This window comes from Nesoenas mayeri, assembly GCF_963082525.1.
Source record: "Nesoenas mayeri genome assembly, chromosome: 7".
NCBI lineage: Eukaryota > Metazoa > Chordata > Aves > Columbiformes > Columbidae > Nesoenas > Nesoenas mayeri.
The window spans coordinates 31,496,139-31,522,499 of record NC_137551.1 but is presented as its reverse complement, the minus strand read 5'-3'; the positions used below and the strand labels follow the sequence as shown (position 1 = coordinate 31,522,499).

The 26,361-nt window shown below is 40.7% G+C and overlaps 1 protein-coding gene across 7 annotated transcripts in view; it reads left to right on the top strand.

Annotated features, from left to right (window-relative positions):
• ABLIM1 (actin binding LIM protein 1) overlaps positions 1 to 26,361 on the top strand; it is a gene marked incomplete at both ends in the record, with an annotated part of 87,656 nt that overhangs the window by 39,358 nt on the left and 21,937 nt on the right. For 5 of the 7 annotated variants that reach the window (XM_080347971.1, XM_080347969.1, XM_080347970.1 and 2 more), the window contains 6 exons: positions 1,014 to 1,101; positions 5,569 to 5,627; positions 14,700 to 14,777; positions 17,494 to 17,649; positions 22,338 to 22,373; positions 23,622 to 23,751. In XM_080347971.1, the coding sequence (XP_080204097.1) occupies positions 1,014 to 1,101; positions 5,569 to 5,627; positions 14,700 to 14,777; positions 17,494 to 17,649; positions 22,338 to 22,373; positions 23,622 to 23,751 (547 nt within the window). Of the gene's footprint in view, positions 1 to 1,013; positions 1,102 to 5,568; positions 5,628 to 8,042; positions 8,106 to 10,450; positions 10,499 to 14,699; positions 14,778 to 17,493; positions 17,650 to 22,337; positions 22,374 to 23,621; positions 23,752 to 26,361 lie in introns of all 7 variants that reach the window. The other 2 variants (XM_080347965.1, XM_080347966.1) reach the window with 2 other exon arrangements.

Here is a 26,361-nt window from a genome sequence, read left to right as displayed (position 1 = left end):
ATGACATTTTTCAAGTCAGCTACAGAGTAAACAGATGTTTGCATACAACATCTCAGTGGATGGGAATATTTTGTGAAAAAGGATTTGAGGTTCACTTGTCTGAAAAGACACGTAAAATTTTAAAGACTTTTTAGAATTCATTACTTGCCATTATTAAGGGTCATTTTCTAGGAACAGTTATTTTTTTGTTGTTGAAAAAGCCTGATATGGACATTGCATGCTTCATATCTGATACAAGGAAGTGAATACAATGGTCATTTTGGTCTCCTAAGGAGAAGAAATCATATTAATATCTGTGCCTTGATTTTTTTCCTGTCTTGACAGGTCTGAAATCTGATCAGATCTGTTTATTATGAGTATCAATGTATTTAAGAGATGAATGGCTCAGTGGATTTGGGTAACAGCATCTAGAGTATTTAGCATCTTTACATCAGTAGTTTGAATTCAACTCATGCTGTCTGTGCTAGTGTATCTTCTGAATTGAGTTGGTGGTCCCAGAAGTGTCTTTAGACTCTTAATGCCCATATCAGCAGCATTGGGAAGAAGGCCAAGGAACGGAATGGCAGGATGAAAACTGTTGTTCATTGTCTAAATTCATCTGTAACAATGGGGCAATAGAGTAAATACATGTTGTTTGACAAAATGAGAAGGCAGCAGGTTTACAGAAATATCTAACTGCAGTGTGACATCCACCACCTTGGACTGTTAGATGGAGATTTAAAAAGGTGTTGGGTAAATCATGGAGAATAGATAGTGATACAGCCTCTAGCCAGGAAATCTTTAAAGCACTGATCACCTGAATGGGGAGGTGTGAAGAGGAAAGGCTGTTCTGTGTTGTCTTGTTTCTTACAGCCTTCTACCCCAAGTAATCACTGCTGGGTCCCTGTTGAAGACAAGACTGGGCTAGGTAGACTGGACTAAGAAAAACGGCAGTGGTCTGTCAGCAACTAGTGAGTGCTCAAAAAGCGATGCAATGCATTGATCCTTCGTTTTCCTTTTTTATTTTTGTTCAGGCAGGTGACAAGCATTATCATCCGAGCTGTGCACGATGCAGCAGGTGCAACCAAATGTTCACAGAAGGAGAAGAAATGTATCTGCAAGGTAAGGATGATTCCATTCCAAAACAAGGCGATCAGACTGGGTCATTTTTCTGTCACGGACCTCAGGACTTTACAAACTGTAAACATAGGCAAGGAGGACTTCATAGCCATCCTGTCTTCATTACAGTGTTCTCAGCTTTTACCCTCATGTGTGCTCCTAATGGAGGCTTTGCTGAGGCTGACTGTGTTCTCAAACGCTGTGTAGCAAAAATGAAATTGATTGGGCTGCCTCTGAGTTTGGTATCTCACAGATAGCGTAGCCCACAGATTGATATATGGGATACCAGACTGAATTCTACTGATCAATTTCTCTGCTCTTCTGGACCACACTCCAAACTGTAAAAGGCAATAGAAAAACTTCCAAAGACTGCAGCGAGCTTGTTTTGAGTCATGCAGATCTCATTCCTCATGTGCACTGGCAGATAGTCTCCTCCCGTTCGTAATCATATTTGCTTGCCTTGCCCGCTTCCCTTTTATCTGGTTACATCTCTCTTTTTCCTCCCTTGCTTATCTCCTCTTTCTTATTAACAGTCTCACACTCCAAGGTATTGCCAAACATGTTTTATTCGTGATCTTTCCATATAAAAAAAGAACATGCCCTTTGACTGAAAAAGATCCTTGATCTGAATTCCACCTACTCTCCCAGAAGGTAGCACATTAACTATTAAGCTACAGTTATTTTTATTACTTGCTGTAGTATTAATTAATGTTAGTAGAAAGATGTATAATACACATTTCTGCAAGCTGGAAATCAAAGTGAAAAAGGCAGATATATTATTGGGATTTTGTATATTATCCTTATGTTAGAAAACTTGCTTACTATACCTGAAATGACTGTAAAAGAATAAGAAAAAATTATGAGAGTGTGGTTGCAGCCATCTCTTGAAATCCTGAGGAGAGATTCCTTCTGGAGAAATTCCAAAATAAGATGCTATCCTTAAGGAATTCCTTTGAAGCAGACCTGTGTTATTTTGTAGTTTGACCTCCCTACTAGTCAGTCTCTCTCATATCTCACTGACCTTATACCTGAGTTGTCTTATTTCAGCTCTGCACAGAACTCTGCAGTGCGAGAGCAAGAGAGGCTGAGGGAGGGCTGGGCAGGGAGTGCTGCTTTGGGATGGCAAACTGGAAAGACTAATTTGAAAGCAGCAGTTACAGCATCTGACAACTGGTAATCTTTATTTTCCTCACATTGTAGTGTGATAAAGTACAGGCAGAGTTCAAGGTGAACATCAGTTCATCCTTTGCTGTTATTAATAACAGCTGCTTGCAACTGATGCTGTTTGCACCAGTCTGGCAGAGAGCTGGAGTTCATGTCGATGGGGCAGGCTGTGGTGGAGACTTCTGCAGATCCAAATAAGACAGAAACCATTGCTTCTACTTAAACAAAGCTAGATTTTGTCCTGGCCAAGTTCAGGTAAGAGCGGAGAGGAACCTGGCTCCTTGATCTGCCATCATTCTCTTCTTGGCTGTATTTCCCCTTCTGAACTAGTGTTCTTCATGCTCACCCTGGCTCAGAGAAGGAGCAGCCCAAGTTGCATTGCTTTATTGTCCACAAGCTGTTTTCTGACTAAATAATATTATTGCTGAGTGTGCTCCAGACTGTCCTGCCAAAGCTTTCCCTGCTGAATTCAGCATACTGTAAGTGTAAGGGACCTAAAAGCCCTTCCTGTGCAAAGCTCTCAGCTGAAGTGTATATCCTCACTCCATCCAAATGGGTTTACTCTAGGGTGCAGAAATAAAAATACAACACTACAGCACCGAAGCTAGAATCAAAATCACATTATTGATAAAAGATATGAAAATAGGCAGCTTCCTTCTCACTTCTAATTGTCCTCTCCACAGGACATGAAAGCACTGTGTTGGGACTGCTTTGTATAATAGAGGAGCCCGACAGGTTTATGGTAGCTACTGGTATGGGAAACCTGCAAAAGGAGAACATGGAAAAACAAGCTGTCAATTTTGGGGCTTTCTATGTTAAGGATGGTTTGAATAATGCTAGCAGAAGCCCTCTGGCTTTACCCTGCTCCAACACAGCAAAATGAAAAGGAAGCAGCATCAGAAACTTTCTCTTTTCCCATTGACTTTCTAGTAGTATATTACTGTATGGACCGCCTCAGCAGACTCTGGCTGAGCTAGGCTGTTGATTAGCATTTAGAAGGATGCTTTATGTGATTCTCACAGTCTTTTATCCTTATTCAATGTGTAGATGATAGCCCGAGTTACTGGTTTTCAGAGAGCTGTATGTTGAAACAATGGTACATGCAAAGTAAAAAGCTGAATCAATGAACATGTTGCTTGGTGTCTGCCAAGTGAGCAAACAAACATATGTTAAGAATGGGAATAACCACAATTTGCTGAACCGTTTCCGGTGGGAAAAAGAGCGGCGATGCAGCTTGAGAATTTACACTGTTCTAAACATTTCAAAACACATTGACATGTTTGGATGAATAAAACCGACACGTTGTAGGTGTCTCAGAGTTCAAGATAGTGAAGAAAATGTGCATTTAACTTCTTCAACCTGCTCTATGTGATTTGGGTTTTTTAATTTCATGTACTTCAAACCTCTTATTTTGTGAAAAAAAAACCAACCAAACAAACAAAAAACTCAGAATCCTTAGCTCAGTTTCACCATGAAAACGACATCCAAACTCCCTTATGTTTCTTTTTCACTTTCAACAGTTCCAGCATTCTTCTGGGGTGTCTTTAAGGTTGTGCCAGTTTGTACCAAATACTGCCTGAAAACTTTTTCTTTCGTGGCAATGGTTTAATAGAAAATAAATTGAGGTCCAGAGGAACAGGGATCACTTTTCTCGGGGTCACACAGGAAGCTCACAGCTGAATTGGAGAACTGAACCTAAACCTTCTATCAGCTTTATAATAAACATGAGCTCCCTTCCTCCTGAGTACCTGGATCTGTCTGCCCTCCTAAGCCAATGCATGGGGCGTCCTTCTCTCCTGATATCATGGGCCCTGCGGGGTCCTGGCTCTGAGGGTGCTGTTTGTTGATGGAGAAGGCTGGTGGTACGTTTCTCCCTGGTGTCTGATCGTCTCTCCCTGCCAAACGCACAGTTTCTTCTTCCTCGGCTTAGACTCAAAGCCAAATGTCAGGGACCCGTGACCCAAAGTCACAGCGTTCTCTCCAGTCTCCTGATGATGATTATACGGTGTGCTACTGGGAAGTGAAACCATTCCTGCTGGTCTGTACTTCTGTACCGAGCCATGTAAGGGCTCGTTAGAACAAAATTTCGGGGAGGGGCTGGCCTGTACCTCTCCTGGGCTCTGAGGGTGCGGTTTCCTCTGACTGTACTTGAGCTAACAGTCACCAGCAGGAGACCTGGGCTTTGCTCTGTTTGGTTTCTTTGTGGACAAAGTGAAGAGGTGACGTTCCCCCCTGCAGACAGACAGAGCTGTGTGGTGACTGGAATGAAGTCTGAATTTGACCGCAGCTGCAGTCAGTGTTAAAAATCGGCATTAGCTTCTGCTCAGTTTCCCGCTGGCTGATACCTGCCGGCAGCTTCCCAGCAGTGACCACAGTTGACACTCTGCTCCGGGGGAGAGCTGAAATGGGGTGGAAGTGCTCATTGACCCTGACACCGCTCAACCCTTGGGGACAACTGGATATTTCCTTTTTTTACCACATAAGAAAGAAGCCCATGTTTAGAGACACAAACAGCAAAGACCTTGCCGCCTTAGCAAGATATGTAGCTGGAATACGCCACATAGAAATGCCGGTGCAGGACATGCCCCCGACCTTGCAGAGCAAGGGGTAGAAATGACATGTGTGCCAATGGCAAGTATGGAACACCATGGTCTACAGAGAGGCTCTTTTATGTGCTGCTTTGTAGCACCGGCATCATACCGGCCTCTCTAGCTTAGTGCAGTGGGTGAGACACAGCCCTGGCTTTGCTGCACCATGAGTTTTCTGGTTTTGCTTTTCCTGTTCCATTTTGCAGAATTGCAGGGAGAGGTGATCAAAATAGTAGTTTACAGTAACCGAACATGACACGTATTGCTCAAGGAAGTCAGAAGACTTTCCAAGTATTAATGCATTTATAATCAGAACTTCCTTTTTATGTGTAGGGTGTAAGGGCAGAACGGATCAGGTAACTATGGCCCAGTTATTTTTCTCTTGCCCTTTGCCCTGCTCAGAGAAACCCTCTGTCTTTCAATTCCTCCAGCTGGTGCTTGCTGACGTGCTGCTTGAGATTATTTGAGTTTTAATTAAGAATGTGTGCAAAGTGATTTGACAGCCTCAGCAAGAGACTGCTGTAGATAGGCCAAGGATTTGAATATTTTTTTGTTTCACTTGTATTTCCCATGAGCTAGAATTGAATGTGAATTACTTGCATAGGTCATACAGATTCACCATCTGATGCAATGAAGGGATTCTCTTTAATAACTGACCTGTCATGACTGGAAGTTATCTGCTTTACTCTGAATAAAGATGTTTTTTTACCTCCCTCAGGTTCCACTGTTTGGCATCCCGACTGTAAGCAATCCACTAAGACTGAAGAGAAGCTACGGGTAAGCTGAATTCGTGTCAGACACACGAAATATTTTGCCCCCAGAGTAACTGAATGTTGTATTTAAAAGAGTGACCTTTCCCATGTTTTTTCTGCCTAGCTGTCACCACTCTGGCAGAATAAACAGTGGAGGCACTTCAGAGGTATTGCTCTGGTTTTTAGGCTTAACCACCTTCACGTACCTGTCTCCGTGCAGTGCCTTAAAGATAGTATTACTTACTGACACACAGACATGGCGAAGCCACTAAAACACTTCATTTCGTATCTCAGTTATTGAGAGAGAGACTCACTTCATTTCATATCTCAATTACTGCGAGACTTCTAAGGAGAAAATTTGAACAGGGCAAATGCTACAGTATATTTTAGTATTTTTGCACATCTGTATGATTGCTCTATGGTTATCCCCTGTTGTGCATGGTTATTTACAACAGCTAGACAATAGGGAAGCTTCATCCTTTGCCATCCAAATAAACCCCAGCTTAAGTGATCCTATTTTGAATGCCAAGAAGAGCTGTACTTACCCTTGGAGTCACTTCAGCATATCCAGACAAATTTTCTGGGTCAGGTCCTTGATGGCAATAATGCTGCACTGCTAGATGCTGGAGCCTGCCTTTTTGCATGCACCAGGCAATTTTAAGCCCATATTCACCCATTCATCTTCTGGACAATTTACTCTTTTTGATGTCTCAGCTGGTCTTTGAACTTTGATATTTTTTCTTGATATGAATATTAGAGACTGTATATGAATAAAATGTCTTTCAGACAAGGAAACTAAGAGGTACTGGCATGGAGATACATGGCATATCATGTGGGTTGTGTTCTCTGTGTGGCTCATTGTACAGGAAGCCACGTCCTCTAGAATTTGTGCAGGTGCAGTGGTCTGTAAAGCATCCTCAGCAGAGAATTTACTACAATCATAGGTGGTGTCCAGATAAATTCTTTTTGAGCATAGTTCATGTTAGTGTGGGCTGTGCTGATAATACAGAAGTATAATTGGCCCTAGATGGGGATGGGATCTAGCATGGCCAAACACCACTGTAGGTACCATCCAGCATTTGCCACATTGTTCTATCCTGACTTTCCATAAGAAAATGCAAAACTGTGCTGGACTGGATTTTCTTCCTCATTTAACAATTTAAATGTAGGACAGTGTTTTGGCCCTGCCTAAGTGTCAGAATGCTTGTGCTTTGTAGTGGATGGTTGGGGTACAAATACCTCCCTTTCACTTGGAACCAGGAGTCTTATCAAAGCAATTCCCTGTGGAAATGGCCAAAGTCATCTTCCAACATTTTCCTTTTCTTCCATCACACAATCAAGCATGTCAGTCTTCTTCCCCCTCACCTAATTTTAATTAAACTGAGTAAAGTAAATTAATTCATCCACTTGCAAGGCTTTGCCTCAGTGAGTTCTTGCAGGAAAATGAAGTGAAACTAATGAATGCATGTCAATGGAACATCTGAGAAATGCTATGGCACAGCTATCCAAGGTCGCCCTGTTCCTGAATGAGAGCCTCTATGCAGAGGTTTAGTATGTCTTTAAAAGGCATTGACAAATGTGCTGTACTAAAACTAGCTGGAGAGATGGAGCATTTTGAACTTCAACTGTACGACACAGGTAGTCTCTATACACTCCATTGTAAAGTCAGATACATTTTAAAATCAGTTTGAGTTCACTTCGATGGCTTTGACATGTTTCCTTCTTCTGAATCAAATGAAGGCAGCAGCGAACAGGTAGGTACCAAACCCAAGAAACTAGAAACTATGTACTATTTGAATATGTCATCAGTAAATTACAAACTGTATTTTGACTTCCATTTCTTTTTTATGGCATACATTTAGACCTGATGTAAGAATCAGAATCTGGTTTGTGAGTTGACAAATAGAGCCCCTTGCAGGGACAGGCCTGGATTTTCTCATGGTTCTGCAAAAAGCCAGTGAGATGTCCTCTGCTCTGCTGGGTTTTCTTTCCCTATAGAGCAAAACAAAACAAAAAGCACTTTTATCATTGAAGTCACTTTAGAAGTTTTCAGCAAGTTCTGTTTTCCTTCAGTAACTGAATTGTGGAATAAACTAATCAGCAGTCTAGCTGGTCAGGATCTGAGAAGGGAGTTCATAAAAACACCGGTTGCTTTAGATCTTCCTCCCACTGGATATTTGTGGAGGATTACAAAGCCAAAACAAGCAGAAAATAAAGCAACCATATGTATGTTAAAAAATATACATTGCTTAGGACTTTTTACAACTGGCTGGTGGTTCATCATTCTACAGGGATTAATAAGTAGCATAGATATTATAATGCAGAGATTATTATCTAGCAAGAAGGTATTAGTAACTTGATTTAAAAAAAGCTTAACCACTGGGCTGGAGAAACTGCTTTAGTTTTCACTCTTTTTTTTCCCTTTTGTGTTTCATGACAGCATTCCTCATCTGAATTCTTTTATCCAAAGAGTCTGGTTCTGCGCAGGCCACGCTCTGCAGAGGTTTGCTGTTGTGTTTTCATAGTGTTGATAATGGTCTTCTTTACTGAGAAGATTCTTCATTCTTGTCATTTGCTGCGCTTGCTACTACTACTGCCACACAGCTTTCCTGTTATCACTTACCACCCTGGGCACTGACGCTGTATTTTGCATCATGTGGTGCAGTGTTGCTTGTTAATGCTCACATTTCTTTTTATTTTGTTTAACGAAATGATGATGATGATGATTATTATTATTGTTATTCTTTAGAATCAGGTGAGTTTTATGGGGCTGTAGTATTGTTCTTCCAGTATTACAGAAAGTTTTCTTCTAAAAAAAACAGACTGCAAATACAAAGCAAATGAAAATGGTGAAAAACATCTGACTTTAAAATGACGGTTGAAAAGAAATAGCTTTTCGTGAAAAATGGCTCATGCTTTTTAGAAAAAAAATGTTATCAGTTAAATCAGGTGGTTCTTTACATGTATTGACCAGCTACATATGAATACTTTAGTTGAGAAAATACGTACAGAGTTCTGGGTTTGAACATGTTCCATGCCCAGGAGTATTTGCCTCACTCTAATCTGGGGCACATCCATGCTGGAGTTGGGAGGTCCTCCCTGTCCTCTTGACTCTGGGCCAACTTTCTCCTTTCAGACTTCCTTGAGCTTGCTTTGCATCTGCAAACACCACCCACCTCCACTTCTCCTCCTTCAGGGCAGAGCTAATGTATTAGTTGTGTTTGCTGGGGGAGCCGTGTGGCTGCACCGCATGCCATATACAGGGAGCCTTCACCTGAGAGCCAAGGATGTACCGGGACCCACCTGGTACAGACTGGTGCTTGGCAGATGGGCTGGTCAAGTCTGTGCCACTGGATTTCCATTGTGTCTGCTCGTGCTGCCTTCACATCTCTAATTGCAAAGTAGACGTCATATTGTGAGCCAGGGCAGGGTATTGGTGTTGGATGCGGTCTGCAGGGTGGTGTTCCGTGATTGAATCCATTGCTGTGATCCGGTGGGGTAAATGCAAGCCCCTTGCCTGTTTTCCAGCACAGGATTGTCAGCAGTTAATGCAGGGTGTTGCAACTCATTAACCACTCTCTTTGTTAGCTACAGAAATACATATCAAGAAAACACAGCTATAAAGTTGTGTTATCAGTGCTCCTGAGGAGGGCAATGTGTCTGCAGCCCTAGGCTTTATGGAATCGAACGTTGGAGTCTGAGAACAGCAAACTGTGAGACTGTTTCACCCATCTTTTAGGCCAGTGTAGTGGGGTTTTTTTCATTCAGCTTAGCATGTGCTGGTCTGAGTTTACAGTGCTGAAATCCAGGAGCTTTCGGATTAAAAAAACAAATCCTGTCCAATGTATTAGAAAAATATGCAAGGCCAATTAGGAGCAGCCCCGTCAAAACAGAGGTATGTTCTTTTTCTTGTGTTGTAGACTGTGTAGGATACAAATAAGCTTAGGGTCAGATGAATATTCCTCTTGTGTAAATTTGGTCAGTATTAAATTCTCTTTAGATTTATATGCTTATTATACGAAGTGTATTTCAAGGCAGATTTTGGCTTCAGGTGTTCTTCAGAGTAGACACAAAGATACTGGCATTGCTCTTGCTACAAATACAGGCCAAAGGCTTGAATCTCAATTAAACTTATACGTTGGAAATTGTAGGGTGAAATCCTGTGAATTCTCTGAGAAGTTTGGTGTTGAATTCAGTATGTTCTAGACTTTCCACTTTATTTTCTTCTGCCTTTCACTGACTCTTGGCGAAGGATATGTTCACATGATTAATATTGTCAAAGCTTGGTAGCAACGTGCCTTCGATTATTATGTGCTGGAAATTAATTCTTTTCTCTGACCTTTGTATCTAGAAAGAAAAATTAGTTGTAACCTATTAATATGTGTCTGTGTGAGTTTGAACTAAACCTGTTCACTAGTTTTGCCTTGATGCATACATAACATAGATTTTCTTAGACTGAAATAAGTGCATGCATTTGAAGGAAACACTCCAGTAAGGAGAGGGTACAGTTTAACACTGAGGTGCTTTGTTGGTCTAGTACACGGCCATTGTGAATTACTGAAATCCATAGGAAGCCAGTGTTTAATCAACCCTGCTTCCAAGTCATGAATATCTGTAAAACCTTGTTGCTGATGAAGCAGGCACTCGGAGTAGCAAGTGTTGGGCTGAGAAAGCCAAATCCTTTGCTATTGCAAAATTGTGTCTGCCTAGTAGAATAAATTGCATACTAATTGTCTATTAGTTTACTTATAAACATATTTCACTTAAAATAGCTTCTGAGGTTTGGAGAATTTGCTTAAGCTATAATGTCAAATGTTATTAAGTGAAAACATATTCATTCTTCTGCAGCTACTATCACCGCCTTGCATAATGAACTCTATCAAAAAACTAAGGCAGGTACTGTAAACAATGCTGACGATGCCTTTGTTAAACAACAGTGCATCCATTTCGCCAGATGTTCTTGGTGCCTGCACTTGTAAGTTTACATAGAGCATGATTCTGAACATCTGTACTTGAGAAAGCTGGAGCCACCACATTGTAGCAGCATCGGAATGATGTGAATGGCTCCAGTGCAGTTTTGTTTTGTTTTGTTTTTTAGAAGTTGTTTATTTAGATGATGTGCCATGCATGATGACATGACAAACTGAGGTAAATGCAGATGAACATTGTAAGCTTTGCAATCAATATTAAAATAACAAGTGAATCAATGTGGGGCATATGCATGGGTGATATGATAACTGAGCACTGAAATTCGCAGTGAACCTGACAGGATGAGCATGACAGCGTTATCTCTGCCAGTCTGCAAATGGAGTTGGTAAAGAACTTTTGTATTGAAGACAAATGCATGGAATGAAGAACAAAACCATGAAAATACGAAGTCTGTGATAAAGTGGGAAATACTGAGAAGTCTTGCAGGTTATACTTTAGATGCTTTGTGATCTGATTCTTTCCTTTGGCTCCTTTAATGACATGCATGATTTTCTAGTGACTGAATTTCTATTGATTTCTTTTTTTTCATATGCTTCATAGACTTCCTGTATCTGGTACAGACATCCCATATTGATATATTTACCACTGTTACATCCATCTGGGTGGAAGAGGAAACAAACAAAATAAAAGACTCTTCTACTGTCAGAAAATGTGGAGAAAGGCCATGCAGCACAAGAAAAGATTAGTTGTAGTTCTTCACAGAAATTTGCTTTAAGTTTCTCTGCACAAAAGTGGCTTTGTGAAAAGCTCCATTTGAATTCTTCAAGAACAACCATTTAAAGAGTATTCCCAATCTGTTTGTAGAAGCAGCAAAGTAGCTTTACTTGTTTTGTCAGTGGAAGTGTAGAAGAAGTATGATGGGACTATCGTGATGGAAAGAAATACCTCTAAATTAACGCATTCATATTAAAGGGTGTTTCCTCTAGTTTCTTTACCCATCTCTTCCAATAAAGTGTGCAAGAAATGCCTACATGAAATCTCCACTGAAGGTTAAAGGTTAAGTCAGAGAGAGCTGCTATTCCTGTTTCACCTGTGCTCTGATCAGCTCTCCTCTAGAGTGAATTTACACTCCATTGGAGGTCAAGTTCTCTAGTGATGTAACTGCAGTGTGTTTTTTGCCTCCTGTTTGAGATATGAAATCACAACAGCATCAGGGATGCTAATCAAGGTGTAATGTGCAATCTAATAAAAGCTGTGCCCCATCACAGATTTTCAGTCAGGAGCTATTTATTATTGATCTGTTAGGAGAGGAGCCAACCATAGCAACTAAAAGGATGCCGGAGGAACAGCTTATATCAGGGAATCTTTAGCATAGATTTGTTAAGGCGCAAGCAGCACAAATGTTAAGTGCAATGCAATTGTTTTTAGGGGAAGGTGCAAAGCTGTGACCGATTCCAGACCATATGGGAGCAGCAGAGTAGGAAATAGCCATCTGCCATGGGAACAGCCTGTGTAATTCAAAACAAGAAACAGGGCAAAGTGAGGCAGGAAGGGTGAGAGCAGATGTACAAATCCTCTTTTTCATGCACTGACTTCAGGGGTATGTTATCAACTTAAACAAGATACAGGACTGGGAGCGAAAAGAGGAGCCACAGAGTTGCAGGCCTGCTTGGATGGAGCTCAGGAGGAGTGGAGCGCTGTGTGCTCAGGCAGGGCTGGCGGGATGGGGTCCTGCCCAGGGAATGTGGAGCCAGACGATAGGTGGGAGGTCAAACTGATGTATGCAAGAAGAATTACCGAAAATAGAAAACTGGTTTTAAAGGGTGTTGGATCTGGCTCATGGCTGTGTTAATGGGATGGTAACGAGGAAAATGGAGCAAAAACTCAGTGAGGAAATTATGAACAGGTGCTACAACTTGTCAGTCCAACAGCTCCTGTGCTTCAGGGTTAAGAGCACCTAAGAAAGTTGTTAGCAGCATGTGGCTAAAACTGTATCTTCTCAAGGTGTCTATTAAATAAATACACTGAATTGATAAATACTAGTAAACTTTCCTTTGCTGAAAAGGTTTTTAGCAGCGACACTAAGAGATGAGACTGAGGAGATGGATTGTGGGCTGAGAATTTCTTGTTTTCTGCAGTGTTTATAGAAAATCCAGAGTGAAGAGCAGCCGAGGGGGCCTGCCAGGTGGGAAGAAGCCGTAACGGCCTCTAACACTTGTTTTCCTACAGCAGGGAGAATTGAGCAGACAAAACTCTTTAAGTATTGTCTGCCAAAAGCCAGAGGTAACAGAGACACCCCTAACAGTACCTCAAATGCTTGATACTGTTCCCTATGTTGTAATGAAAACAATTGTTTTCCATAGCAACTGCAGCAACATATTACATGTGTCTCCACTCAAACAGACAGTGGTATAAAATGGCAGAGTGGAAGGGGCAATAAAGTGTTTCTCAACAACAGCCAGATTTTTCCAGCTTAATTCTTGTAACATTTCCATGAAACAAGGGATTGTTGTTGGGTTTTTTTGCTTTGATTGTGTCATGGGAGGAGGTTAAGGGCAGCTGAGAAATTTCTGTTCCCTTTTGGAATGTAGGAATTTGCAGCTACAGAGAGAAAAGGAAAGAAGCACATGAAGGTCCAGCTGAGAAAGTGTTCTCAGACGTGCTCTGTGGAGGATCTGTGACTCTGTCAGTCCACGGCCACATCTGCTCTCTGTTTGATCTGAATCTTCACGTTTTTTGGTGGAACATGTTCAAAGTCTTTTGTTCCTCTGGCCTTCCCTGAATGTGGTGATCTCATCTGTACAGATGAAGTCAGAGGAAGCCTGCTTGTATGATCCACAACTAGTCTTCAGCATTTTTTGTACGGATGGTTCCAATAGCTTTCCTGGCTATGAAATAAAAGGTAGAAAGACTCTGAAGTTGGTTGAAGGATCCTTTTGGGAAATGTGTGCTGAGAGATAAGAAAGGTCCAGTAGCCTTCTTGTGTTCACTCCAGATATTTCCTAAGAAAAATCAGCAAGCCAGGCTGTCAAGCCTTGTTTCTCTTCAGTGAGTGCCTGGAAGTCCCTTAGTTCAATGTCAGAAGCTGATGAGGTAAGGACTATTTACCAAGATTTAATTTTCAGTGACTTTGAGCTGTCCCACTAGTGTCATCGGAGTCAACTGCTGATCCATCGCTTTGTGATGGGATTTTGTTTGCTGGAGTCAATTAGGGAACAAAAATTGTTCATAGTTTCTCAGTTGCCAGTGGGTATCGTTGACTACCTTTGTGTGTCTGCTGTGTGCCAAGCTTAGGGGTAATTGCCACAGTAGCCTGGGTGACTTTTGATCAAATAGATATTTTTTCAAATGCATCAGGTTTTCTGGATCCCCACATCTCAGTGATAAGTCATTATGTCTGCTCTCACAAAACCTCCCTCAGGGTATCAGTCTCTGTTTGGTCCTGATGAAATGCTGGAAAATCAGCTAAATGTTGAACAGCACTCGCTCTGTAGGGCTGTGACTGTTTAATAGATTTCAGTTTGCAGAGCGTTGTCCTTAAACTTCAGGACTTTTGCAGTATGGGGAATCATGACATTTCAGTTTGGCGTTCATGTCGAATCTAGATTGTGCTGCAGATGTAGGAACAGCCCCAAGCCGAGTAATTCTGGTCCTTCTATGTCTATGTAGAGGGGCTGAATTCAGTTCTGTATTCATAATGGAAATCCAGTGGTTGAACATCTGGAAAGTGATAACGTGTGTGCTCTGCGCCTCTCAACAGTTTGTCTGCTGAACTGCTGATACCTCTAGCTGTTTGTGAACTAACATTTTGATAGAATGACCAGCAGGACTATCCTGGATTGTACTTTGTATGGCTCCTTGCAGTGTCTCTGGCAGGTGTTGTTTGGTTTTGTTCATTCTTGTTGTCAGTCTTTTACACTGTGTGGTTTAGCAAACCTCCTTGCACTCTCACAGCACTCCTTCCCCTACCAAAACAAAATAAAAATTAAAAAAAAAGCCCACCTGCCTCACAAGTTTGTGAAATTTGCCAGAATGCTTGCATTTGTGTTGAAGTTTTTTTCCTGAATTCAGTTAATTTCAAGATGTATGCAGATTTCTTCACTTAAAACCAAAATTACTGATGTTAATGGCTTCAGGTTGCTCTGAAAAGTTACTTTTTGTTTTTCAGCCTACAAGAACATCATCAGAAAGCATCTATTCCAGACCAGGTTCCAGTATACCAGGCTCTCCAGGCCACACTATCTATGTAAGTATTCCTTCTGGCAAATAAACTGCTGATGCCTTGCACATGATGTACTCCATACTGAAATAAATCACCTTTATACTGGTGCTAATGCCTTCATTCTAGTGGTTAAATTGTTAAAATTCTCACCATGACAGGTGTAGTTTTTATAATTACAGAATTTCAAGAACAGGATAGGCCTTTTCTAGGTCACATTTCCCTTAGAAAGGTAACAGTAAATCTCTTGAAGTCACTTGGTGATGTGAAGAGATACAGAAGGCAGAGAGGCCATTTGCCATAGGGGTTATGTGGGGAGGTCTGTGCCCCTTGATGTGCAGTTCTGGAGAGATTTGCTGTCTGCACTTGGAGGACATGGGGAGGATGGTCAGCCTGGGTGATTCAACACCTTCCATTTCAGAAGTCAGATGTTTTGGTTGTAGGCGGAAAGGTGGTTTTTATTTGAGAACAAAACCAATATTAAGCATCCTTCTATTACTAAACTAACAGTGCCGAAAATGCAAAGTTATTGACAGACTATTTTCTTTGTGACTACCTGAGATGTAGAGTTTAGTATGATTCCTTCAGTAATTGAGCCTCCTCTTTCATTATTTTAGAGGATCTCTTTTCACCTCCTGGCCTCATTATTGATGCCTTTTGAGCTCATAAGATCTTAGAAATTAAAAGTGGAAATACATCAGCAGAAGATCAGCCCAAATTTTTCAAAAGAATAACGTTTTTCTCCTCTTTTATTCCATTTATCCAGGCATTTCGATGTTGGAAATGTCAGTACCTTTTTTTTCTAGGCAGAGAAGTCCATAGAGTGAGAAAAGTCATCTTTTGTGGCTTCCCAATCTGATTCTAAGGAGCAAGAATATTAACTCAAATGTACTTGGATGAATAACAGAACAGCTCAGCCTTCACAAAGTTGCTGTCTTTACATACGTATAACTTATACCTCCAAAAACTCCTTTCCATTCAAAAGTCCTGTTCCTTGAAAGACCATATAACATTTGCCATCATATGAGACGTGCTCTTGGATGACCTGCACAAAATCAAGGGCAGAATTGGAAGGTACTAGCTAAGAAAGAAAATCCCAGGAAGACAAGATAGTGAGAGGAAGTTCATTATGATTTTACTGATAACCTTGAAATTATAAGTGCAGGGTAATCCACAGAAATTTATCAGGTACATGTATAATAACGCAGAAAAATTACCCAAATTACCAATTTTATCTGCTGAGTTTAATACTAGTTCTTCAACATTTCAACAACAACAAGGAAAATTAGCTGATGTATTAAGTGTTCACACCACAGGTAGCAAAACACAGAGTGTGTCCTGCAGAATTGCCATTCTACTGGTAATATGGACTTTGTGAACTGTAGCTTATAAAACTTAACTGCTGCCTAATAGCACAGTCTGTAGAGCAATGTGATGGCCTAGACTGGAGGTCTACAAAAATACCTATGGTAATTTATATGGGATTAAGAATATCCAAGCATATTCACAGCTCATTAACAGACTGTGGTAAAAATATTACAGAAGTAACATACATTAATGTATCTACATATTTTAAGGGTTCAATTGGCTTAAGGTATTTTGTTATGTGTGGTAAGTCAAAACTATAAACAGATTTGAGGCTATTTTTAGAAAGTGAACTATTTCAAACCTTTCTTCTCTATCAAAAACTCTTTTGTATTGTTTCTAATTTTTGGTATTGCTTAAGAACCACCAAGACCAGAGGTAGTTAGGAGAGCTTGTGAAAGCAAATGCACTTAAATCTGAAAATACGGCGTGCTAGTACTCAGGAATAATGGAACTAAATGTAGTAGAAACAGATGAGCCTCATTTCCTTGTGCGGCCTACTATGAATAAATAAAATGTCTTGTGGAAGATTTGAAAACCAGTTTGAAAATGCCCTTTAGTTTTCATCATCAAGTGTATTTTTGTACAAAAGTACTGGTTTTTTTAAAATAAGTCATCTTCTAAGTAACAAAATCTATTGCCTATCTAAACTATATGTAAGGCCCCTTTCTGGCTCCTTCTGATGGGTTCAGCTGCCTCTGGAATGGATTTCCTACTTCCATTTTTCAACTAGTTAAGAGTTCCTTGCAGTTTTGGTGGAAAACTAGTCAACGTTAGTACTATGTAGCATGCAGTTAGTAAGCAACATGTGCCTTAGTCAAAAGCTTGGGTGTAGCTTGAGTGCAATGTAATAATTTCAGTTGGGAGCTTTGATACCCAGTCCTGACAAACGGTCCTGCTTGCCTTTTATTTCCTTGTAATAAGTTGTATTTCCTCTTGTGTCCACAGTTTTAAGTTGCCTTTCTGTCTGTGCTCTTCTGCATGGAATCCTCTCAACCTCTGTAATCTGCAAACTGAATCGATGTTATTGTACATTTTACATATGGGAAAACAGGAGCAGAAAGGTGAAAATACTTGCCTGAGGCCACAAGTCCTTTGCAGAGCTGAAGTTTCCAGCTCACTACTGGGGCTGAGAAACTTTTGTATTAGATCTATATATGCCACATTCTTTCTTTCCTAAACTGAGAAAACACTGTGTGCTTTTTTAGGAGGCCAACTGGAGAAGAACAAGAAGCAATCTCTTCACATGTAGAGTGCAAAAAAGAGTTCTCTGTAGCAACAGTGTGACAACAAATACACAAAAAATCATGAATTGTGTAAAACAGAAATTACCAGTGCATTTGTGTAAGTTAATTTATCTTCTGTCTTTGACCTTCAGGCAAAAGTAGACAATGAAATCCTTGATTACAAGGATTTAGCAGCCATTCCCAAAGTCAAGGCCATTTATGACATTGAACGTCCAGACCTAATTACTTATGAGCCATTCTACACTTCCGCCTACGAGGACAGACAGGAGAGACAGAGTCTTGGAGAGGTAATGAACCCACGAGCAACTCATGCTGCTGTGTGCTTTATTCAGAGCCTGCTTCGCTTCTGTCCTCTTTTGAAAGTTTCTAATTGACACTCCTTGCTATTGTTGCTGCTGCTGTTCAAAGTGCTTTTTGTCTGTTTGATCTGGGTTTAATGGGAACAATCACGACGATGCCTCGTGTGCGAAACTGCACAATTAAACACGCTGTTAAACACCGACATTAACGCCGGCAGAGGAGTGGCGGGGGAGGCTTGCAGGCTGGCTGTGTGTGCATCCTCATAACTCATGATATCCTGGGCTTTGGGTACAGCAAAGCCCAGAATGTGAGGCAAAAGCCGACCTGGCATGCTGTACAGCAACCCTATTCACAACAGAATATGGGGAATACCATGATGTTCTACAGCACTGAAAGGGTTAAGAGCAACGAAATGCTTTTCTTCACATATATTGAGGGGAAATACATTTCTGGAGCACTTTGCTAGACATCCTGGATAAAATCTGAACTGGGTCAGGATGAAGTGCTCTGCCACCTGGGAAATCAGGTTGTGTTATAGAAATAGCTGCCTCACATTTTAAGCTGCTGACATTTAGTAAGGGTTCTTGTATCCTGCAACGACAGGAAAAAAAATATCTAATGCATTCTCTTAAATTTGTATTTAAATATATCTTTCAGGTTGTAGGGTCCCCCAGTTCATCAAGTGAACTTCCATAGCTGCAATTACTATTTACATGGTTCCAGTGCAGATCGTGAAGCAGATTTTGTCATGTAATGCCATCTGATTGTGAATCAGACTTGCAGAATGCAAATTCAGATGGACATGGAAACGAATTTGCTTCCTTGCAATCTCAGTGACTTTACTGGTTGTAACTGAATTGAGTGTGAAGATGAACTGAGGAAGAAGGAAGGACAGTAAGTCATTCAGGCACCAGTGCTCTGAAGATGCCCAGATCAGTGACTAATGATCTGCTCTCTTAGCAACAGATCAGACCTGCCTCAGTTTTTCTACTTTGTTCTTTAATGTTTTATAGGGTTGGTATTTTAAATTGTAATGAGTCAGAATTCAGGAGACTGTTCAGCTCAGGAGTAAGATAAGAGATTAACACTTCAAAATATTACAGAATTTCCCCCTTCAAATTTATGTAGGTAGTAAATCCAAATTTTTGTTGCTGGTGAATCTAGCTGACGTCTGGTTCAAAACCACTGTGAGATGTGTTGGTGACCTCTGACCAGCTCCACCAGGCCTGACCCATTCCACGAAACTCTCTAAAACACAAGTCTCTTGTTATTAACAGAGGAGGAACTTATCTCAGAGAAGGTGAACTATTTGTTAATCCTTAAGGGGAAGCTTCTCGCTGACAAAGCGGAAGGGTGGAAGCTGTCCGCCATCAATGCTTGTTCTGGGGATAAGCAGAAGCCTTTGGGGGTTTTCTTACCCCATAAGTTCACCAGAATTAAATCCACTTAATTTCTGGTGACTACAGAAATTTGTTCTGGAAACAGAAGCGCTCCCATCTTCTTTTCAGAGGATCTGAGGTTTCCACCCAATGCTACTGCTGATTTCTGTCACCTTGGGCAAGTTACCTCACCTCTTTGTACCTGTTTCCCTTCCCTTGCCTTAATGAGAACACAAGACTATCAGGGTGATCTCTGTGTTGTGGAAATCGAGTGACACCTCAATATTGGTACATCATGCATCCGTCACTGTCATATTTAAAAAGCAAAGGTGACGTTAAGTCATGGCAGGGGTTTGCATGATTTAACCTGCATTCCCTTTGCAAAGTGTGTGTATGTGGTGGTGTTAAATAAATGGGGATGTGGAGTTTGTACGCTAGAAATGCCCTTCACCATGATTTAAAACAGAAAAAAAGGCCAAACTCAGCTAAGAAAGATTTCTGGGTGTACAAGGGAGATTTGCAAGAGCCACCAAAGTTAACCTAGTAGTGGAGACAAACCTTAATTACAGGGAGCGAGCTACAAGAAAATGATGTATTTTAGTCATAGAAAGTGAGAAAACGTAGGATGAGACTTTCTTCTTTATTGCAGTGGAAGGGAAATCCGTTGAGAAGTTTCTCGCTCATAATCTCTTGTGTTTTTTTCTGGAAGTCTGTGAGGAAAAACGTTTTCTCAGAGCACCATCTAGTGGCTCCAGGCATCTGAGTTACAGATCCGCCAGCAGTTAGTGGGGAGGAGAAAGGGATCTCACGAAGGGATGGTTTAGTTTCTAATGTAAAAGAGATGAAAAGATACAAAATAAGATCTGTAAATAAATTTTCTGCTACTGAGAATGACATTTAACGTAGTTGTAGCGTTTCCATAAACCATCAGGTTCTTCGTGTCCTGTAACTTGGGCCCTGCCAGCAGCAACCTTATTAACACTGAAATGGTCTTTTCTCAGCTCTGCCTTTTGCTGCATAAATATTGAGAGAAGCAGCATTTTACCTGCATGTCCTTTGTTTCTATATTCTGTCTGTTGAAAGAATTGAATGTTTGTAACAGCTTTTAGTAAACAAGCTGTCCTAAAATGAGAAAAGTGGTTTTTCTAACGTGATAGATGTGCTTCAAAGTGGAGCAGGCACCCTACCTGCTACTTCAATAAAAAGATGGTTAAAATGAGGTCGGTGCAAGATGCTGGAACTTGTGTTGTGAAATGACACCTGTAAAAGTTTGCAGAAATTTCCCAGAACACAAAATCACCTGTACAACTATAGGTATTAAAGCAGCCTCGTAGATCTCAAACTGATAGAGCATTCAGCCTGTTGTAGTGAGTAGAAGTCATGACTCTGTATTTCTTCTGAAGTCATCACTCTGTATTTCTACTGACATACTATTCTGGAACTGAGCTGTTTCTTTTCAGACAGCTGTGCAGTGCATCTCAAACTGATTAGTATAGGCTTATGTGATAGCCCAGATTTAAAAGACCTCAATAAACCCCAAGGAACCAAGCATTCCTTGGCAGACTCGTAGTCTGAGCTGTGGCAGTTCACCTGTGCATGGTAGAACAGCAAGTTGGCTGCAGAGTGTGGTTCCACCTCCCAAAAGTAACAAGACGATGTCAGATAGTGATGGAGTAAAAGTACATAACAGGTTGGTCGTGGGTTCAGTGTGTTACTTTTTGGGATGCCTTCCCAGTCGTAGATTCCTCTGACAACCTTTGACAGCTGTCATTCCCTGAGCAGCTAGATAACCACAGCACATTATGGAAATTTGCTTATTTACAGTGATACATAAATTACTAATAGAAAAACATGGGAATGTGCATCACAACATGCGCTTTTTTTCATTCATATTGGAAGTTTTAGATTCTCTCTTGGTTGTTTTTGTGGAGAATGATGCTGCAAAGTGCTGTGTGTGGTATGTTTCACGTAGAGCAAAGTTTTTATGACTGCTGCTGTTAGATCTCTAATGAAATGGTGCTTTGCTGTATAGAGCTTGGCAGTTATAAGGATTAGGAAAACAAGAATGTAAAGAACATTCAGGGCTTTGATGGAAAGTAGTGAAAGCAGATTTTAAAAAGCTTTATGGGAACTTGCTGGAAAGGAGATGTTCTGTACCCAAATAAAAAATGTTACTCCTTTGTTTGGACACTTTTCATATGCAGTGTCACCAGCTCCGTGAGAGTTAATGATCTCTCAGTGCCGAATGTATAACTGGATGTTTATGACCAGAAATTCTGCCTGTGTTTTACACTGCTGCTGTTGTACATTATTGTCACAGTTAGACCAGAATCAGCAGGTTTGCTTCTGAGACATTATCTTAATAGCTGTATCATTCTGCAGTAATTGTGGTCTTATTTAAAAGCATAATCTCTTGCCCAGTTTATTATGGCAATTAAATAATATTGAAGTTTAGTGCCTGAAGAAAATAATTAAATCCTGATTTTCCAGCTTCAAATTGCCTTGTGATTAAAGGCCACGTAGCTAGTAATTAAACATAGCCTTTATTCTTGTTCGTACCATCCATCAGCGTATGCCTGATCTTATGCTTCATTTCTAAAGGTATTTCTTGCCTCAGTTTCCCTATCCTTGTAATACTTTTCATAATATTCTGCATATTTCTGCCCACTGGCCTTTGTGCAGTTCTTTCAATCTACACGCTTGTAATTCCTGTCTGTCCTCCTTACGTAACCGTGGAAGAGCACAGAGACTTAAAGGAGATCGTATCAAAGAGCCGTTGATGACAGCTCCATACTCCTTTGCATGGGTATGAAATGTAAGGCCTTGGGGGGAAGGCACATTTTTGCCAGAGTACGTGTGTTGGAGGAAAGACATGCTTCTTCCTGGAAGTTATTCTGTATTTCTGATGCCATACAAAGCTCTGAGTTAAGTTTATTTACTTTTGATTTCCACTTTAAAGTTTTCTTCATAATAGGCATGGTTATTAAATTAATAACCCTTTCTGATTTTGATCTTTACAGCTATGTTTTAATTACCACGATGATTAGATGGCTGAGAGATCATGTTGCATGGTATTTGACTGAATTAATCACACTTCTAAAGATTCTCCCAGAAACTTTAATTGCTTCAGTAATTTATGGACCAGTTCCCGAGCAATGTGGAAAACGCAAGTTCCAGTGCTGCAATGGCCTCAGTAATTTGTGCTCTGCCATTTTACATTGCCTTGTTCCGTGTATTTGCAATGATGTTAGTATATGCAATGATGTTTTGGTAACCTTATTTTTATGTCTTTGCAGTCTCCAAGGACATTGTCACCTACCCCTTCTGCAGAAGTAAGTTTGGTGGCACTTTTGGGGGCAGTATCTTACTGTGATTAGAATTGTTCGCTTCAGCAAATGCAGGTGTTGATTTTATGATCAGTCTCATCCATCTCTGTCTGCCACATAGACGTGTGTTCTAAATATTGAAACTTAACAAAAATTAACTCTGAAAAGAAAACATGAAGTTCTTACTGACAGGTTGTACAAAAAGTGAAGCTGCCGCTCCTTCCCATTTGTTGTCTATAAAGCAGAGTTGTTTGCCCAGCAGACGTCACTTCTTGTACGTTTGTCCTTCTTGTGGCACAGGTGAACTCACATCTCAGGAGCTGGATGATTTCCATGAGCTAAAATGCTGCTCTAAGCATCTGAACATAAGCTGTGTTTGCCGCTAAAATATTTGCTCTTCTGTCTTGGAAAAAAAGCGTCACTATGGTTTGGTTTCGTTTTGCTTTTCCCAAGGAGTTAATTTGGACATCACAGCAATGTGAAGCATTTGGGTAGTAATTTGTCAGGATACAGTAGATGCCATTGCAGAAATATTATCATTTCGGGGGTGGGAAATGTTGCTTATTTGCAATGAAAAAGCTGTGGTGATTGCTATGTGCTAAAAGCAGTGACTACAGAATTTCTTGTAAATCTTCATGCATTAATATCAGTCCTGTCCCTTTTGCCCTGGATTGGTGTGCTTTGTGGTGTTAGGAGTGCTTGGTTTTGGGGGGGTTTGTGTGTTTTTTTTATTGACTTTTTTTTCCCTAGGAAACCAAGTAAATTGAATTTTGCCATACAATGAGGTGTCATGTTTTCAGATACAAGTGGAATCTAATTTGGAAACTAAATACCTTTTGATGTATCTAGTCAAGAGACATGGTAAATGGAGCCACAGAGAGCTCTGTGCTGCACCTTTGAATCCTTGCTGGTCTCCCCATTTGCCAGCTGAAGGCTCATGGATCTTGTGCAGGACACACCTGCTCTGAATTGCAGATTCCTTTACGGAGTCACGGGAATGTGGGCAAATCTAAGATTACATGGAATTTAACAGAAATTACAGGTGGAGCTGGAACCTTTCAGACTGACCTCTGACCCAGGCTACTAAAATGGATGGGAGTCTTGGAACAGATCGTTAGAGAACAATAATAATGAAGCAAGTTGGAAGCTTAAGGGAAAGTTGTCATTTCAGTAGCTTCTGTCTTCAGATCTATGAACGTGCTGCTAACGTGTGATGTGCATTTGCATTTATTAGTGAATGCTTCTGTTCTGCAGGGTTATCAAGATGTTCGGGATCGTATGATTCACAGGTCGACTAGTCAGGGCTCCATTAATTCTCCAGTGTACAGTCGTCATAGCTACACACCCACCATGTCACGTTCCCCTCAGCATTTCCACAGACCTGGTAAGGGCAACTGCATTGCAAGTAGATGTAAAACTATTATTTCTTTATTATATCACTTAGTAGCACAGCAAAGCGCTTGTTTCTCTTAGCAGTGAAAATTTAGGATTGAAAAATTATTGCATATTTTAAGATCGCATTTTCTACCTGTTTTTTTTGTTCTCGATCGATGCAGTTTTTTAGCACTAGGCTGATGCGTGTTTCTTACATCATAAATATGGATCGTGTGGTTTTGTTTCTGATTAATTATTTTAAAAATCTTTGTATGTTTGTGAAAGGGAACAAAAATTTGCAACAGTGAATCACAAACTTCGTTCTGGAGTTTGGAAAAAGTATCACCCATTGGAAACAGAAGTTACGGCTTCACTATTACAGAAGTCAGTAATATAGGATTCCTGCCTCCTGAAAAACCAATTCATTTAAAGCTTGGTGCAGCCATAGAGTCTCAGATTCGGCAGCAAAACCCTCAGATATTCCAAATTGCATGTGATTTTTTAAAATGTAAACTCATGGTTGATAAGGTAGATTTCTTAATTACAATTGCCTGGGAACATTTGAAAAATACGAACTTCATTTACTGGTTCAGCAGTGCTGTACAAGTTCTATGTATAGAAAATGTACAGGTCATTCAGGTTCCCAGTGCATTCAGAGTTACTGGTCGTTTATATTAAAGCAAGATGTGAAAATGATCAGTTCATCCACACCCAAATGGCATAAAAAATATGTCTCTAAATGCTATTCATTGAATACTTTTTAAGACTGATTTTATTGTTTATGATAATGAATTAATCTTCGTGATCTGTTTTTAAATTGTGACACAATCGTGCAATTACATCTTCCTTGGCGATTACAGCTGAACAGTTGCGATGCCAAAAGCCCATCTAGAATGGGAGCTGCACTTTTAAAATTAAAGATTTATAATAGAGCCACCACTGTGGAACTTGAATGCTGTAGCCATTTCCTAGTGATGATGGGCTGAAAGCAGCTAATTGTGTCTGTCAGTGAATGCCTTATTTAAAAGGCCCAAGGGAGGTGGGACAGAAGCAAATTGTGTCTGATACTTCGTGTTGGCAGCGTGACTCTGTTTTAAGATGATGTTAGAGCTGAAACTGAAAGAGACCTAAAAGCGTGAAAAAGCTGCAAACTTCTGTCTTTTGATTCTGGCAGTTCTGGGGAGATTTTTCCGTTTGTATCAATTGTATCAGGGATATGAACAAATCCAGGCCCTGTTCCAGACTTGGCTGTGATTGAGTTTCACTGGCTGTGTTCAGTCAGGGACCTTCCCCAGACTCAGTCTCTGTTTGGGTAACTCCTGTGATGGGTGAATGGGCTCAAGACAGAGTTTGGATCCAAATGTCAAATCTTCAAATTTTGCAGCCTGAGGGGTTTCCTGAGAATATACTTGTTCAAACTTATCTCTGTTCCGATGATCTCAGCTTTGGCTTACCTGTTTCTGTTTCTTATATGACAGACACAGAAGTAATGCTGTAGAATTTATCATTTTGATCTTTACTACCCTGCTTTGGGGTAGTTGTTAATGCTACTTCATAATTTTCCTACGGTAGTTATGCATGTTGAATAATAGCAAGTGTGTATTTACCATTTTTCTCCTAATGGCACTTCTCATGTTATTTGCAAGAATATTTTTTCTCTGAATAAACCCAGTGGACCCAGATAACTTCTCTGTAGCTCCCAGATAGTCCTTGAGAGAGAAGTGAACCACTGTGTTGATGTTGTCAGCATAAGGTTCTTCAGAAATTGGAGTGCTACAAGTTTTGAGAAAGTTTGCAGCCTTTTCCTCCTGCGGTGCCCGAGCCGAGGTTGGCAGCATTTTTGGAATGTCTTAAAACAATAGCAAACAGCTTGCATGCCTCTTGACTGACGTTTTTTGGTCAGGCACTTTTCAAAACAGCTGCTTTCTTAACTAATAGAGCATTAGTGTTTGTGATGTTGGCATGCTGGTAGCAGGCTATTTTTCGGTAAAAAGGCATAGATCAGAAGCTCGTTAAGCCAATAAATGTTATGCTAAATCAGCGATGCAGTTCAAATCTGAGCCTCTCTTCTAATACTTCCTGTAATTTTGTCCAACATTTATTAACCCTCCGGTACATCTTTAACCTTTTATTTTTTTTTCTCCTTCCTTCTTTCCAGAATCCTAATTGTTCAATGCCTTTTATTTTCTTCCTTTGAGGCCTCCTTCCCTGCCTTTCTCTTATCGTTTTTCTTTGTTTTCATGTTGTCCTGCCCCCCGACTCCCTGCTGCCGCAGAGCTGCTCCCGACTGCTGTGCAGCGCTTGTCACACCTGCGCACGAGCAGTCCCAGCTCTGCCCACCATGACTCCCGCCCCAACTCCCCCTTCCGACACCACTTCATTCCCCATGTCAAAGGTAAGGAGCCAGGTCTCCCCAGGGAGCACACCCCAGCCTGGAGATTTATTAGCGTTCCATCAAAGCTAATAAGGTGTATCTCCGGGAGGTGGTCGTTGGCTGTGTAGCTGAGCATGCCTCGAAATGTGCCGTTACACTTAAAATTATGTTAGAATAGACATAATGTCCTTTTTTTCGGAGGAAATATGTCATTTCTAAGGGCCCTAGTTGGAGAGTCATCAAGCA